Below are 16594 nucleotides of genomic sequence, written 5' to 3'. Positions count from 1 at the left end.
GTTACTAACCACGGTTTCATTGGCATGAGGGGTAGCCTGTTTGTTTCTACCCCCGGTTTCTTTGGCAAGAGGGGTAGGCTGTTTATCTTGAGGGTAGCCTGATTGGTTAGAGGTGGAGGGGTAGCCTGATTGGTGACACCAACCTTCTTCTCCACAGTTTCCAATCTATCGGACAACTTCCTAAACTCCTTCATGCACTTATTAAACCCTTTTTTCATGCAGTCAGCTACGCCCTTGAACATAATTTCCAACTCCTCTCTGGTCACCCCTCTAGCCTCTTCTCTAGCCTATTCTCTAGCCTCTTCACTAGCCACTTTAGGAGCCTCTTTACGAGCTTTCTTCCGAGGTCTTGGATTGTCTTCCTCCTCCTCCTCCTCCTCCTCCAACACAACCATCTCTTTGGCCTTCTTCGATGGAGTCACAACCTTAGGTTTTGTATTGACCTTAGTACCAGTGACTTCCCAGCAATCCATGGTCCACTTCCACGGTCTCCGCTCATACATGACTTTAATGATGTTCTCCGCGGGCAGGTCCTCAACCTCAGAGTCCCATTTTGGCCACATTTCACTAATGTCCTTCTCAACAAAGTTGATCACGCGGGTCTGCAGTAAATAGAAGAATCGAGTTAGATATTTGAAAAAAAATACTAAATAGACGACTTAATTATAAGTCGTCTACTAAGTCGTCCAGCTGGAAGACCTTCCAGACGACTTATAATAAGTCGTCTAATAAGTCGTCCAGATGGAAGACTTTCCAGACGACTTAATTAAGTCGTCCGATAAGTCGTCCAGCTGGGAAGACTTTCCAGACGACTTATTATAAGTCGTCCGATAAGTCGTCCAGCTGGACGACCTTCCAGACGACTTATAATAAGTCGTCTGCGCAGTCTTTTGGATTGAAGTAAATACCTGACTCAAGATAGCAGCTTTCATTGATCTGCGGCCTCTGCTGCCCTCGTAAGCCAGTATCGGTGGAGACGGACTGTCTGCTCTGGGACCACCAATACTAGCACCCAATTCCGGCATAGCTGTGTACGTCCAGACCTGAAGAACTTGTATAAACCCATCCACGGTGTAACAGCCAGCAATTTCTTTGTTCCACAAAGAGTCCATCTGCACCTTAAACGCGACTCTCCCCCATGGATAATTCTCAAACCGTTCTAAATCCATCACTAGCCTTGCCAGAGTAGATCGTGTAGCGGTTGAAAACTTTCTCCCTTCAATGAATCCAGTGAAGATGGAGAGGTACGCGAGCCGCTTGCGATCTTCCCTGGACCAATCCCCGCATCTCTTCAGTGCTGCTATTATCTGATCAGTAGTTGGCCCAGCTTCCAGATGAACTCCCAGCATCCCCCAGAAAGAAACCATCTCTGGGGTAACGTCACATTTTGGTGTCTCAAGGTCCTCGATGTACTCGCAGTTTAGACCAGTGAGGTTTTCAAACTCTAACAGTGAAAACCTCAAAGGTTCTGGACCAACGAGAGACCACATCTCATACTTCTTCTTAATGTCCAGCTTGAAACTGAGCATGTAGTGAACCAGCCTTGAAGCCCAACCAAATCCCTGCTCCTTGAACTTGATGAAAACTCCCAAACTCGACTCCTTGAGCTCTTCAAATTCGTCATCAGTAAGAGCTTTCCTAAGAGCAGTAAGAGCTTTCCTAAGAGCAGTATGCAACTTGCTGTTATCCGTATGATACGAAATGCTATTGTGGGCTTCTGGCTCTTCCCCTGATGTGTATAACCTACGGGGGAGTTCTGGAATATCCATCCTTTTTGTCTGCAAAATAATCAAAGACAACAATATAAGTCCAGACGACTTAGTAGACGACTTATAATTAAGTCGTCTGGAAAGTCTTCCAAATGGACGACTTATATTTAAGTCATCTACTAAGTCGTCCAGTTGGAAGACTTTCCAGACGACTTAAATTACTTACAAGTCTTCCAGTCGCAGAAGGAGTTGGAGTACTCGTCATTGCGGTTATAGATCTGAAAAAATAAACGTGAAACGGTGAGAATGAGTAAATTGATAGAGACAACGTTTTATGTTCATCTTTTCCTCGAGATTGATGACTTAGCGGCGTTAGGGTTTACAGAGAAACGGCGCTAAGGTTTACAGAGAAGAAGCGGCGGCGCTAGGGTTTAGAAGAAGCGGCGGCGCTAGTGTTTAGAGGAAGCGGCGGTGAGAACGTTGGTGACCACGGTGGCGAGGGCGACGGTTTGTTCGGAAATAGTGGAAGCGGCGGCGCTAGGGTTTAGAGGAATCGGCGGCGCTAGGGTTTAGAGGAATCGGCGGCGCTAGGGTTAGAAGAAGCTGCGGCGACAACGGTGAGATAGATAGCCGACGTTGAGAACGATGGTTTGTTCGGAAATCGTGGGAATTCGAAATCGCCTTTGAGAGAGAACTGTTAGGGTTTCTGAATTTCGCGAAAAATGAAACAAAAAAAGTAAAAATCACCTTATATATTGGGTAAATAATCCGGTTAGCTTTAAAAGTACATTGGTAAACTTTAAGGTTTGGTCCGGTTTAGACGACTTATTCTGGCTGATAATGTACAACAGACGACTTAATATTTAGTCGTCTGTTTTCAGACGACAAAATATTAAGTCGTCCTAGACCCTAAAATGAACCCCTAAACTAAAATGACTAGATTAACTAACTAACCACGTTATAAAATCAAATTATACTTAAATAGTGTTTACTATACACAGAAATGAACACGCATAAGTAATTTTAAAAATTTTCAAAAACGGTTTTAATGCTTTCCAAAATCTAACCCTAAGAACACATACAATACTACAACATATGTTGATGAAACATAAACTTAAGAATATCATGACTCACTACTTTCACTCATCTATGCTGAAAACAATTGAAATTTGTTATATCTTAATTTATACCTCCTAAGACATATGTTAATTACATAATTCCCATTTTTCACTTATCAAAATATTTTTACAAAATTTTTAAATTATGTTTAAGACTAACTGTCCAGACGACTTTCAGTTAAGTCGTCTGGACGACTTATTTTCAAGTCGTCTAAACAGACGACTTGCGAGGGGTAGAAACGTAAAAAAAATTCCGTTTTCTTGTTTGGTCACAAGGGGATAGTTGTAATTTCAATAGCCTTTTAGGTTACTTTTGCCTTTGACCCAAGTTGGGGTATTGTTTTGGGTTTGACTCCAAGTTTTGAGTCACACTTGGCAATTCTCCCTAGAAAATATTACTTTCGGAAACAGAGGGAGTATAATAGAGTTGGTTGTTGTTCCAATGATATTCTATTTTAGAATAAAAAATAGAGTGATGATCAAAAAAAAATTATTCTATATATATAGTGAAAAATAGAGTAAAATATAGTAGGATTGGAGATAATCTTATGTTACCAACAACTTCCGTAAATTTAATGTCCTTCACATATTTTATATTTCAAACACAAGCGTCTTCATTATTTGTATGAAATAAGATCTTGTGCAGGGTTTTAATCTAGTTTTAGTATATACATTTATTTTTTTTGAACTGAAGTTTTATTAGTCAAAAAAAAAAGCACAAGCGTCTTCTATTTTAGATTGGGATCGACCTTGCCAACAGAGCACTAAATATAAGGTTAGAAGCTAAAAAGTAAATAGGTTATCAGTAGTGACAAGATACCAATTTGTTGAAACAAATAAAAGTTATGATTGGTGAAGAGTGGTTTGAGTTTTGAGTCTTTTACGAGTAAGTTTCTACATGCTTCAAGTATTTAATTTCATTCTTGTATAATTGTAAATTCCATGCACATCCATATTTCATGTAGTATAAAGGAAGAGACATCGTACATGAAACATCCAACTAAAACGGTCTTCTCTCTTTCGAACATCAGTTTTCAAAGATAATGGTTTGATAATTGGTCACCCTTTGAAAACCTATACAATTTTCTGAACGCCAGCACTTCGCGTCTTGGTATCCCAAAGACAGCAACTGTGGCATCACGCTTCTCCGCGGGGAGTTGGCATCTACCTGCAGCAAAAACTGAGAACCAATTAGCACTACAGGTTCACGGTGGAGTTATCAGAAGTGGAAGATGGTTATGAATGGGTGGTTGATGGAAGACTGGAACAAAGGTACAAAACAGGCGTGATATACACTTATCTTAAAGGTTCCCAGCCGACGGTTCCTTGGGCTAAGATCGTTTGGATCTCTTACAGCATCCCGCGGCACAATTTCCTTACTTGGTTGGTCCTACAAGAGACATGTTAAATGGATGGGGTCTTAATGTTGATCCCTTATGTTTACTCTGCAATACTGCTCAGAAGAGTAGAAATCACCTCTTCTTTGAGTTCTCACCTCTTGGGATGATATTGTCGCTCAACTTCAGGACTTGCGAACCAATCGTGACTCTCTCCGCCTCCCGCTTCTAGCAACTCAGGCTGTAATCTACTGGCTTTGGACAGAGCGAAACTCAAGACTCCATCGACAGACCTTCAAACCGCCGGAAGCAATCATATCTCTGATTGATAAGCAGATCCGTAATCGCCTACAGAGCATCCGACATGCAATCCCAAGAGCGTCGTCAGCGATGTCACAGCTCTGGTTCCTTAGATCATGATCTCAGGCGGTTCGACCAAAGGAATCCACAGACTCGTTGTTTCTACAAACTTCCCCTTCCAAAAGTTCAACTCAAGGACCTTTCAAAATCAATTGGTCTACTAGTTCCTGTCATATGTGTTATTTCAAGATTAAAACACTGGGCTCAGCCCAAAACAAGTTTAAGCTTATGGCTTGTAATGTTTTATTTCTTTTTGCATTTTAATTAAGAAAGCCCGTTTACAAAAAAAACAAACATCAGTTTTCAAAGGAGAACATTTGAAATGACTATATAATTTAACCGTAAGAAGTTTTACAGAATAATACAGTTGGACTTTTACAAACACTACCTAAACCTAGATATCATTCGAGAAATAAGGACATGATTAACTCCGGTATTTTAGCTGAGATTCTTAACTCATGATTTGACACTTTTTTTTTTTTTTTTTTACACTTTTCGGCTAATATATGATTTTTATATCTTTTATTTAAGAAACGGTTCTTAACTTTTCATAATTAAAATCTAAAAAAAACTAAGAACCGTCTCTTACAGGTTAATAATAATACGAAGGTTGTGTTTGATTTCACTATCAATTTTGTCCAAAAACAAAATATATTTTGGAATTAGAGTTCAGTAAAAATATTCTTTCATCTGTTCAAAATCAGAAATCACAAGTAACGCCTATATCTTTCTCTATCTCTCTCTAGCTACCGTCACTCTCACTCTTCCCCTCTGCTTTTGCTTATTATTTATCCTCCATCGATAGTCTCTTTCTCACAAAAAAACTTACTCGAAGAAACAATGGACTCTTCACTGTCTCCAACCCCATTTGATCACCAAAGCACAGAGCCAAAAAAAACCTTCATGACCACTCTCATCCCCCTCCGCCCCAGCCACTTCAAAGAAGACTTTTACTTCGTCTCCGAACTCAAACCCTCCGAGGCAAAATCTCTCCAAGACCTCAAACAAAAACTCTCATCTTCCTCCTTCGCATCCTCTTCTTCCATGTGGGGAGTCCCGCTCCTAGGCGGTGACGACAGAGCTGACGTCATCCTCCTCAAGTTCCTCAGAGCCAGGGACTTCAAAGTCGGAGACTCGCTGAGGATGCTTGAGAAGTGTCTGGAGTGGAGAGAAGAGTTCAAGACCGAGAAACTGACCGAAGAGGATCTTGGTTTTAAAGATTTGGAAGGTAGAGTAGCGTACATGAGAGGGTACGACAAAGAAGGGCATCCCGTGTGTTACAACGCGTACGGTGTGTTTAAAGAGAGAGAGATGTACGAGAGGGTGTTTGGTGACGAGGAGAAACTCAACAAGTTTCTGAGATGGAGAGTTCAGGTTCTGGAGAGAGGTGTTAAGCTGCTTCATTTTAAGCCTGGTGGTGTTAATTCGATTATTCAAGTTACGGATCTTAAGGATATGCCTAAGGGCATCTTTATCCCACAAACTCAAAACTGGGGTTCTTATTTTTTTATTTTAGTTTTTTGCCTTAAAAAAATATATTAAAAGTTTAACCAATCGCGTACCGCCAACGTATCAGTGAAGCTGACGAACACTGCAAGAATCAAACAAAGAACGGTTCTTATTTGGCAAACACAAATAACGGTTTTATCATTTTAGTGGGACCCATGCCACTAAAAACCCCACTAAAATACCTGGATAAAGATGCTCTAAGAGAGAGCTTAGAGTTGCTTCGAACCAGATTCTTTCTCTCTTTCAGGATAATTATCCTGAGATGGTTGCTACTAAGGTAAATCTTTGATTCTCTTTGGATTTTTTTTCTTAAAAATTTCATATTTTTATTTACGTTTTGATTTCTTACAATTACACTTCACATTTATGATTCATAAATATTTTCTTGTTTATTGTTTTAATCTTTATAAAAATTATATCTCATAAATATTTTAAGTTTTGTTTACAAAATTTAAGTGTACACATAAAATCAAATAAAACTTTAAAAAAAGATTTAAAATATTTAAAACTAGATTTAAGTAACAAAAATATATAAAAGAAACTAAACAAAAAAAACTTTAAAAAAATTACACGAAGACATAACTATTACACAAATTTAAATATTACAACAATACTAATAGTCATGTAAGTTTGATCCGGAACATTCAAAATTTTCAAATATTGTCCAATTTGTTTTGTGTAACTCAAGATGGTTGTTGTTGTTGATGATGTCTTTTCGTACAATTCTTTCTTGTTCATATTGAATATATTCACGAGTATTAATATCATCGGTAAAAGTTAGTCTTTTAGTAATATTTTATGTTTCTCTTTTATTTTTTTGTTCTGGTCTAATGTATTTACAAATATTAATATCACCTGATTTCAACAATTTTTATCTCTAATCTAAAAATGAGGAGAACCATTTTTACTTCGAAATGCACTAGTAGATCATATATGCATTTCGAGAATCACTTTATGGAATAATATGGTATTTTGCTTGAAATTTAATATTAATTAAGTTATTATGTTTAAAATTTTATATTTTAATGTAATATTTTATTAATTAATTTTGTTGTAATATGTCTATATATGTGCTAGTTATTTACAAAAGTTTTATGAATTCAAATTGATTATGACAAATATAAAGACCATATTATAAAATACAAATAGTTTTGAAATTGAGTTTGAAGTTTTGGTTTTAAAGAACAACACCTTTAAACTTCAAATATAGAGTTCGAGAAACTTGGAAATAGAGTTCTCCGTGGGTTTCTGTTTCTTTTGGGAGACAAGAACTTGAAACTCGAAATTATGTTTCTGTACTTGTTGTCTGAAAAACTGTCGAAATTATTACGGTTTTTTTCATGTGCTTTTGCTATGTTTTGCGTGTTGGGTTGCCTAGTTGCTAATCTCTCATTCAAGAAATTAAAAAATGTCTTAAATGCTTTGTAAAAATCTGCTTAATGGGATTCAAGAAATCTTTCCCTTAAATTCTTTTTCATACTAACAAGTAGTAGTATTTAGCTGTAAATCTTGGAAACTTGTTGGTTTATTTGTATGTTCTCTTTTACTTTTGTTCGAATTCTGAAAATGGAATTAAGAAATAATAGTAATTAAGAGTGGTTTTAGATGTTTCTGTGTTGGCATCATTCTGTAGCTTTTATCTTCTACTGCTACAGTTACTTACACTGAAGGATTCTGTGTGGCCGTACGCTTAGTTTATTAAGAATCAGTCTCCATTCACCATCACATTTTAAAAATATTTGACCAAGACTATGCATTATATCTAAATAACGCATTGCCCAAACTAAGACTGAGTAAAAAAAATACTAGTCTGCTCTTCGAGTTATAATGAATCCATTTGTTTGTTTCTTTCAATATTTGTAGATATTCTTTTTTTTAAAGAATGTTAAATTTTAGTCAGATAAAAAAAACTTTTGCAGATATTCATCAATGTGCCTTGGTACTTCAGTGTGATCTACTCAATGTTCAGCCCTTTCTTGACTCATAGAACAAAGAGCAAGTTTGTAATGTCCAAAGAAGGAAATGCAGCCGAAACACTTTACAAGTACAATCTAAAAGAAACTATTTTACATCCTATTTTGTTTTGCTAATTGCGCTTTATGTTTTAAATTTGCATGTACCATTTGCTGCTGTTTCAGGTTCATAAGACCTGAAGATATTCCGGTGCAATACGGCGGCCTTAGTCGTCCTACTGATTCTCAAAAAGGACCACCTAAACCCGCTTCTGAATTCTCCATCAAGGGTGGTGAGAAAGTTAACATTCAGATCGAAGGCATTGAGGTAATATATCAATAAGCATTTTTGAAGATACTAAAGGCATTAACCGAATAAAACATTTTGGTTTTTGGTTCAAGTTCGGTTAAGAGTTCTGTTCAGTTCGGTAGATTTAGAAAAGAAAATTCAGTTTTTGATTTGATTTGGTTCGGTAGTTAGTCAGTTTTTTGTTTTTTAAACTCTAATCAAAGCTATATGAAACCAAACCGGAATCATATCCAAATTTAAACTAAACTAACCGATTATTGAACCAAGATTTTGTTCGGTCCAATTTGCCAAGATTTTGTGCAAACCAAACTTACCGAAAACTGCATTACAATCAAACTCGCATGCCTATACTAAGTGAGTTAAATAAAAATGATTTGATGAATTATGAAATATGTGTATGTGGATTATGACATTACAGGGTGGAGCAACGATATCATGGGACATAGTAGTTGGAGGATGGGACTTAGAGTATACGGCAGAGTTTGTTCCAAACGCTGAAGAGAGTTACGCGATTGTGGTTGAGAAACCAAGAAGGATGAAAGCTTCGGATGAAGCTGTTTGCAACTCTTTCACGACAGGAGAAGCTTGGGAACTCATTATCTCGGTTGATAACTCTTTGTCCCGCAAGAAGAAAGTTGCTGCTTATCATTACACTGTCAGAAAATCTACTACAGCCGTCTAAGACCTTCTTGTTCAGAAGACGGATTTCATATTACTATTCCTTTTGGTTGTGTCGAGGTTTGTTTGCTCAACATTCTTGCTGAACTGGATGTCTAAATATGCGAGATATGTATAAAAACATTGATTGTATGACATTTAATGTTTGGCTTAATATTTTAACAATAGATTGAAAAAGTAGCAAAATCTTGTATGTTCAGTAACATTCCGGTTCGTGATATATGAAAAAAGCTTAAAATAATTGATTTGGCTACCTATGTCACCAAAGTTGACTTATCTTTTTCGGATCACATCCAAAAAGAATTCCAGAGTTAAGCGTGCTTGAGCTGGAGTAATAGAAGAATTGATGACCTATCGGGAAGTGATTTGCGATAACGTGCTAGTGAGGCCAAAGCACGGAGAAAGGTCGGGTGGTGATTGCAGGGTCAGTAAACAATGATTTCGAGCATTTGAAAACATTAACAGACCGATCGCTGGAATGAGATGGGGCCCACAGACCGAGAGAGCGGGCGTGGATGGCCCATTAGCTGTGGGCGATCGGGGCTTTACAGATTTTTTATATTATCAGACGTTTGACCAGAAGTGCTTATATTTTAAACATTGTTGAGATTGTTCAGGACCAACAATGGTATGTACGTAGTTTGTCTCTGTTGCATTCTCAGTGACAGTATTGGGTTTGTTTACCTTAAGAAAATGAACTCAGGGGAAGATTTGAGATTTAGGAGGCTCTAAACATTCTTTTAAGAAAGTTTATAAAACTTATTTTAAATAATTTAAGGGACTAATTCTTGTAAAAACTTCAAAAAAAATTGGAGATCATGACCAATGTTTCATCCTGCTGTGACTAAATTCGACCCAGAGTGAACTCAACTATGAAATTTTTTACAAGAAAAAATCTAAAGCTTTAAGAGCCGAAACGGGTACCTAAACTTGAAGACCCAGTCATTAGCTAATTTCCTCAGACCCTAATCTACCAGATTCTGCATGTTTTGACTGCTTCTGGTGCCTAATGCATTTGTTACCCAATACTTGTTCAATGGAAGAAATCAGAAACAAAACGAAAAATACCCAACGATAATGCAACAAAAGGCCCAAGGAAAACTAACTAACTACCAAACCAAAATGAATAGCATATAAAAGCCCAACGCACAGAAACAGATAGTTTTCTTTTCCTACAAGATAAGATAAGAGCGACAATACCAATTTTGTGAAGTGAACTAAATGTTGATCTCTTCGGCAAATTTTATACTCTTTTTCCGATTCTAAATGATGTATGTATGTTTTAGAGTTTTCACACAAATTTTAAAAACATATTGTTAAATGTATTATTTTTTTGTGATTAGCTATTTCTCATATTTTTTATCCAATCAAAATTCAGTAAACACAATTAATGTTTTTGAAATTCACAATTTACCATTATTATATGCATAGAAAATGTGAAATATGTATTTTTAGAAACACATAACTTTTTTTAAAACATGGATTATATTGAAACAGAGGGAGTATATTTTTTCTAATAAATGGATACTAAAATGTTTAGTAACACAAACAAAAAAAGTATCATTTGCGTTTACATTTTGCAAGAAAAAAAACCTAGAAAGTTTTATAATGGAATATCTGAAATTACGAAGGAAAAAAAAGAAGCACATACATGTTGAAGACGAAAAAATTAGCATTATCTTGGAAAAACAATTTCACAGTAATTTGACTAATCAAAAGAATAATAATTAGTTTTTCCACCACGGAGAAACCAGAACACCAACAAACATGAGATAAACTTTTTCTTTAGTTAATAGATGTGTAAAGTGATTTAATCAAACATAAATGATAAAACTAATAGAGAGTAGAAAACTAAAAGTATAGCGAGAACGCATGACTAAAGAAATCGATGACATTTGGAATGATTGGTTACACTGCAACTTTAAAATTTTAGTTGTGAAATTTGTGTTGTAGGTGAGTTGTTGTAGTTGTATTTTTATAGTTGTAGATTTTTTGTAGAAATTTTTACTTTAGTTAAATTGGTTGTATCTCCCAATTTAAGTTGTAGATATTTTTGAATAGAATATATAAGATATGTGATATACATATAAAAATTAATTGTCAATTTAAATAAGTTATATTAATAAATAAGTCATACATTATCAAAATTTACTATTATTTATTGTAATCAATAAATAAAATTTATATTATTTAAAAATTCAATAATTTAAAAATATTCAAAAGTAAATAAAATTATTAAAATATTCACTAAGTGGTGTTTAAAGATTTTTATTTTGTTTCATAATAAGTGATGTTCTCACTATTCAAGATAAAATTTAATGTCATTTGAAATTTGTGACCAATTACAAAATATTACATTTTTTTAATTGTTACTTTTATGTAACCAAGATAAATTGCATAAAATTCTGATTTTTTTTTTAATATTTGTGCAAAAACTTTAAACAGAATTTAATATGATACGTATGGAGTATTAAATAGTAATAAATGATGTTTTATTGATGATATTTTCTATGTTATAGATTTTACGGCCTAAATAATAAATATGTAGTTTTGTTTTGCTTAATACGCATAGAAAAAATTCTTTAACTTTTTTTTTGTTGTAGTTTTACAAATAAAGATAAATCATGTTTGGTAAAAATAAATAAAAAAATGATATAGTCTATAATTTTTAAAAATAAAGCTACATAATGATTGGTAAAGTTAGTTGATTTAAAAATAAATAAAGCTAAAAATGGAGATAAAATTCAATCATCCACATTATAATTATTATTTACTTTATACTTAAACTCACTACTGAAACACTTAAACTTATGACTTTCTCTACACTTCTAAAAAAATCAGAGGTAAACCTTTCAAATCTTATATTATAAAATGGAAGTTCTACGTTTAGATTTTTTTTTAAAATCATTTTTGAAATATTCTAATTTAAGAAAAAAAATTATACCGAAAGTGATTTGAACTCGGATCATAAATGATTTAACTTTCTTGTACCATTACAAAACTACCAATATTTTGGTAACTTTTCAAATCTTAACACAAGAAATATTTTTAACAAAAGGATAAGTACATGCTAAGTGAAAACTGACTTAATTTTACAATGACTTTATTTATCCTTAACATGGTTTCAACTCTTTGTTGAAGAGGTTTCCGCATTCGAACACCTCAAGAAATGACCTACCTAAAAAAGTCAACAAAACTAATTAGTTTTGATTTTTTCAAAAAAAAAAAAAACTAATTAGTTTTGATAACATGGCTCTTATTTCTGTAGTATTTTATTATTATGGTTTAAAACGTGAATAGTAGACCATATAGTCAAATATAGGCTATCGAAGAAAGCGAATCGTCCTTAAAGTGATGGCTTCAGAATATTAGATCACTTTCCTCCTCTGTTCAATTTTAATAAAAGAACAGTACCTCCATTTCCGAAAGTAAGATGTTTTAGATTTTTTTTTTTGTTCCACAAAGATAGATTTTCTATATTGTTAAGGTATTTTTTTATTAAAAATATATATATATATATATTTTTTTATACTTTTGAGGAACATTAATTGAGAATATTTGAATTGATTAAATTTTATTGGTGGAAATTTATTGGAAAGTGTATAAAAAAGTAAAAAATAAATTAAATTATAAACATTTATTAAATTTTTAATAAACGTGCATACTATAGAAAATCTTAATTTCAGGAGTGTTCAGTGTATATAGCTGTGTATTTGAACATTGGGAACCAATCTTTACTTCGTGCATTTCTCAGAACTTTTCAATTTGAGTTTAACGATTCACGATACCGCAATAGTTACTATTGATTTGTGTTTCAAAAAAAAAAGTTACTATTGATTTTAATATTTTCGTTGATATCATATGTATTACAGCCCAATACAGCCTTGCATTCATTTAAATATATCGATAAGATCAAACCTTTAGCTCCGACTATAAAAGCCAATTAACTTCTCTTTTAAAAAACTTCACATAAGATAAAGTAAAATTCGTTGTTGGTGAACCTCAACATGACAAAACACGTATAAAATTCTGAGTTGGTCCAAGAGATTCGTATTCCATACTTCCAATTATACTTATTAATTACTATATTAGTAATAATTAGTACTATATCATTTTCCAGAGAATTGTTCCTAGAACAAGTATTGAATCGGTCGGTCGCTTTTTTGGGTTTCTTCTCCAAATGCGTTTTAATTAACAAACTTTCTAAGTTTTTAAAACTATACACTTATCTAATGACGTAAACGAATATTAAGACTAACCTACTAGGGATCAAATGTTTAATATATATATATATATATGTATATGTATATTTCGCAGTTATCAATTCGGAAGCTACCTTGCATTACACATAGCTTTACATAAATTAAGCGAGCATTAAGAACAACTGTCATTCCTTGGCTTAAATTGCTTAAAGCCAAATTCGCTATAGAGTGTACTTGACAGCTACTTAGTTTTACTTCTTGATTTGCTAAAGAAACTAAATTTTCGACGTTTTATAACGCTACTTAATAATTAAGCATATAGTGGAACCAGCTAAATCTTTTATTGAGGTCAATTTCATAATAGGCATATTTTATGTAGGTTAATAAGCTAAATTTCCGTCATTTTTTTTATCTCAAAGTACAAGTAAACTTTTTTCTATAAAGAACCACATGTGGGTCATATGTCCCCCTCAAAAAAACTAGCTCCACCATGTACATAATGTAACTTATATATAAATCAGTTAAGAATAGATTTGGAATCAGCCATACTTAATAATGTCATTAATCGATTGCCGGCAAAAATAGAAAGGTACCGTTGACATATACAAATGATTAAAATCACTGTTTTATTGATTCACCAGCAATTTCCAACAACGCAAAGGCACAAACAAAAAACGAACAAAAAGATTTACCAAATGCAGTTAATTATCAGATTAATTAGAGAAGAGGCATATCATCACAAACCAACACAGTTCCTCGCAGTCGTAACACCCCCGTCAACAACAAGGTTATGTCCATTAACATACTTTGACTCATCACTCGCCAAATACAACGCCGCTTCAGCTATATCCGTCGCTCTCAATGTCTCTCCTTTCAAATTAGCCAAACTCCTCACGAACTCCTCCATCTCCTCTACATCATCACCATCTTCCATGTCACCACATCCACTCGTCTTCCTCCACGCGTTCACCAGCATCGACGTAGCAACTCCAAACGGTGATATGCAGTTAACCCTAATCCCATACCTCCCGAGCTCACAAGCTGCGTTCTTGGTCAGTCCAACGATCGCATGCTTCGACGCCGTGTAAGCATGTGGGCCCATTCCACCCATAACGCCCGCCACACTCGCCGTCGAGATTATACAACCTTTAAAGCCTCTTTTAATCATGGCACGTGCCGCGTGTTTCATGCCGAGCCCTGCGCCTCGCACGTTCACACGCATCACTTGGTCGAACTCTTCAGCGTTGAAGTCTAATATGCTTTTGTGTTTCTTCTGGTCTCCGAGAACTCCTGCGTTGTTGAATAGCACGTCAAGCCGACCGTAACGTGCGATGGTCACGTTCACTAGGTTTTCCACGTCAGCTTCGACCGAGACATCGCAGCTTATGAAGGCGACTTGGGATGATGAGATCGATTTAGCCAGGGAAGATCCGGCTGTGGCGTCCACGTCAGCGATCACCACCGTGGCACCGTGTCTCGCGAATAGCTTGACGGTAGCTTTGCCGATCCCATGTGCTCCTCCGGTTATGATGGCTACTTTTCCTTCCAACCTATATAAAGTATATAGGAAATGAGATGTGACCAATACTACTATATGTAAGAAAACTAAAAGTACTTCACTTATACTGATAATATTTGTGTTTATTACTTATGATTTTTCACCAGACGGACAAATAATGTAATATGTATGTAAATATAGATATGTACCTCTTATGAAATAAAGTTGAATTTGTATCCTCCATGATGGTGTCGTGGAGGGATTGAAAGGTCTGCTCAGTGATCACTTGAGCCGGCATGGCGGATTTTTAGTGAGAGAGTTAGAGATAGAGGGAGAATCTGTAGCTTAGCGTTGAAATGAATAGTAGTAGATGCATACATCTACACCTATTTATACAAGTGTGTATGTGTACGAAATATAAGTTCCGAACCAGTGTGAAACAACCAATCATGCTCAAGTTTTGGAATCATTCTAAATAATAATTTAGTATACACAAAAGCTAACAGATAGGAAAGACAAACAAATTATATTTATCTATTGGATGAATGTTTCTAAATTATAGAAACTAAATTGATAAGACTTAAGAGAGACTAATAATCTTATTTAGGTCAACTGGATCTACTTGTGATCTCTGTATAAAACAAAATTAGACGCAACCATCCAGAAACAAAATAATTTTGGAATGTATCATTGATGATTTGATATCAGATTTAATGTCAGAAAAATCTATAAAGTACATTAGTAATTATATTTGAGATCTAGCCAGTAGTATTTATTATGCTGGCAATGCAGAGGCTACAGTTATATACCAGAGTCCTCCTCAACCATATAGAAAGGGTCGAGGTACATACTTAAAAATGTTACCGTAAAAACACAATAAATATTAGCATTTTTCTCTCATATTCATACTTTTATGTGCTTTCACGAAAATTACTATTTTCAAAATACTCCACTCATCAAAAATACACGTTTTAAAACTTTTGGTGGTTGTATGTTGGGAGATAGTGATATATAGAGCAAATGACCCAAGAAAATGGACATCATTTTTTTGGCGGATCAGAGCCATCAAGCAACTATATAATTAGGTAGACCGTATGAAACACAAGTTTTATATGTTTAAAAGTCTAAGAGCATAATTAACCCAGGGTTCTTAGGATGAGGTTCTTATCAGAAGTTAAGAAACTGTTTTTTAACTTTTAACTAAAAAAACTAAGAACCAGTTCTTAAATAAGGAATTTAAGAACTGGTTCTTAGCCTTTTTAGTTAAAAGTTAAGAAACAGTTTCTTAACTTCCGTTAAGAACTTCACTCTAAAAACTCCGGATTAATCATGGTCTAATAATTATATTGGTTCTCCAGATGTGAAGGTCTTTTATGAGATTCGAGTGACTGGTGGTGATGTGTGGCAACATATCGGATTCTAGTAAAAATGGGAGTAACGTTAGATACTTCACAGTGAATATCAATAGGATTTTCAATATTAAAATCAAACGTTACATAAGCTCAATATATGTCCGAAAAGGAAAAAAAAAATCACCAAACTTGAGGTCCATATAAACATTATAGCATAAATACAGGTGTTCTTGATGCTTTTAAATCAATGGTCAATGGTGTCGTCGTCCGGTTGATTGATTCGAGCTAAGTGAGTATACTAAATATGTATCATCGTCTTATTCATCTGATGTTATATGCATGTGTTTTCCCATCTTTATATACTCGCTAGTATATTATATATATATATAATAGCTCATAATCCATTTTACGCACTGTTTTCTAATTAATTTTTTCATCATGTGTTAATTATGTTTTTCATCTCTAACAACGAATTTATACTAAATTTCTTTATTATTTCAACTCAATTAGTTATATATATCATGATTAATTTTACAAACTATTTTTATTTTCATAAACATTTTAATCAT

The 16594-nt window shown here is 34.4% G+C and overlaps 2 protein-coding genes and 1 long non-coding RNA gene across 4 annotated transcripts; 1 reads left to right on the top strand and 2 right to left on the bottom strand.

The window, feature by feature from the left end:
• Window positions 1-3726: 3726 nt before the first annotated feature.
• Window positions 3727-4663, bottom strand: LOC125596756. Of its 2 annotated transcripts, none has more exons than XR_007331226.1 (2): window positions 4304-4663; window positions 3727-4217 (listed from the first exon to the last, which is right to left on the bottom strand). It is a non-coding gene; the product is annotated as an uncharacterized LOC125596756 (long non-coding RNA). The 2 variants fall into 2 exon arrangements; XR_007331225.1 differs by having other exon boundaries at window positions 4323-4663.
• Window positions 4664-5146: 483 nt separating this feature from the next.
• On the top strand, window positions 5147-9214 carry LOC106440091 (patellin-6). The gene is made up of 5 exons (XM_048771811.1): window positions 5147-5988; window positions 6236-6310; window positions 7953-8077; window positions 8172-8313; window positions 8714-9214. The coding sequence occupies exons 1-5, from the start codon at window positions 5365-5367 to the stop codon at window positions 8975-8977; spliced, it is 1230 nt and encodes a 409-aa protein (XP_048627768.1). The 5' UTR covers window positions 5147-5364; the 3' UTR covers window positions 8978-9214.
• A 4570-nt stretch (window positions 9215-13784) lies between these two features.
• Window positions 13785-15062, bottom strand: LOC106444342 (short-chain dehydrogenase reductase 2a). The gene is made up of 2 exons (XM_013885830.3): window positions 14883-15062; window positions 13785-14725 (listed from the first exon to the last, which is right to left on the bottom strand). The coding sequence occupies exons 1-2, from the start codon at window positions 14969-14971 to the stop codon at window positions 13912-13914; spliced, it is 903 nt and encodes a 300-aa protein (XP_013741284.1). The 5' UTR covers window positions 14972-15062; the 3' UTR covers window positions 13785-13911.
• Window positions 15063-16594: the final 1532 nt, after the last annotated feature.

This window comes from Brassica napus, unplaced genomic scaffold, assembly GCF_020379485.1.
Source record: "Brassica napus cultivar Da-Ae unplaced genomic scaffold, Da-Ae ScsIHWf_127;HRSCAF=226, whole genome shotgun sequence".
In the NCBI taxonomy this organism is placed as follows: domain Eukaryota; kingdom Viridiplantae; phylum Streptophyta; class Magnoliopsida; order Brassicales; family Brassicaceae; genus Brassica; species Brassica napus.
Note: the sequence above shows the minus strand (reverse complement) of the source record. Positions and strands in the feature narration are given on the sequence as shown.

Coding starts and splice junctions, on each gene's coding strand:
- LOC106444342 (XM_013885830.3), bottom strand. CDS start 14,971: ATGCCGGCTCAAGTGATCACTGAGCAGACCTTTCAATCCCTCCACGAC. Junction 14,726..14,882: donor TCAACTTTATTTCATAAGAG/GTACATATCTAT, acceptor TACTTTATATAG/GTTGGAAGGAAAAGTAGCCA.
- LOC106440091 (XM_048771811.1), top strand. CDS start 5,365: ATGGACTCTTCACTGTCTCCAACCCCATTTGATCACCAAAGCACAGAG. Junction 6,311..7,952: donor CTGAGATGGTTGCTACTAAG/GTAAATCTTTGA, acceptor AAACTTTTGCAG/ATATTCATCAATGTGCCTTG. Junction 8,078..8,171: donor GCAGCCGAAACACTTTACAA/GTACAATCTAAA, acceptor CTGCTGTTTCAG/GTTCATAAGACCTGAAGATA.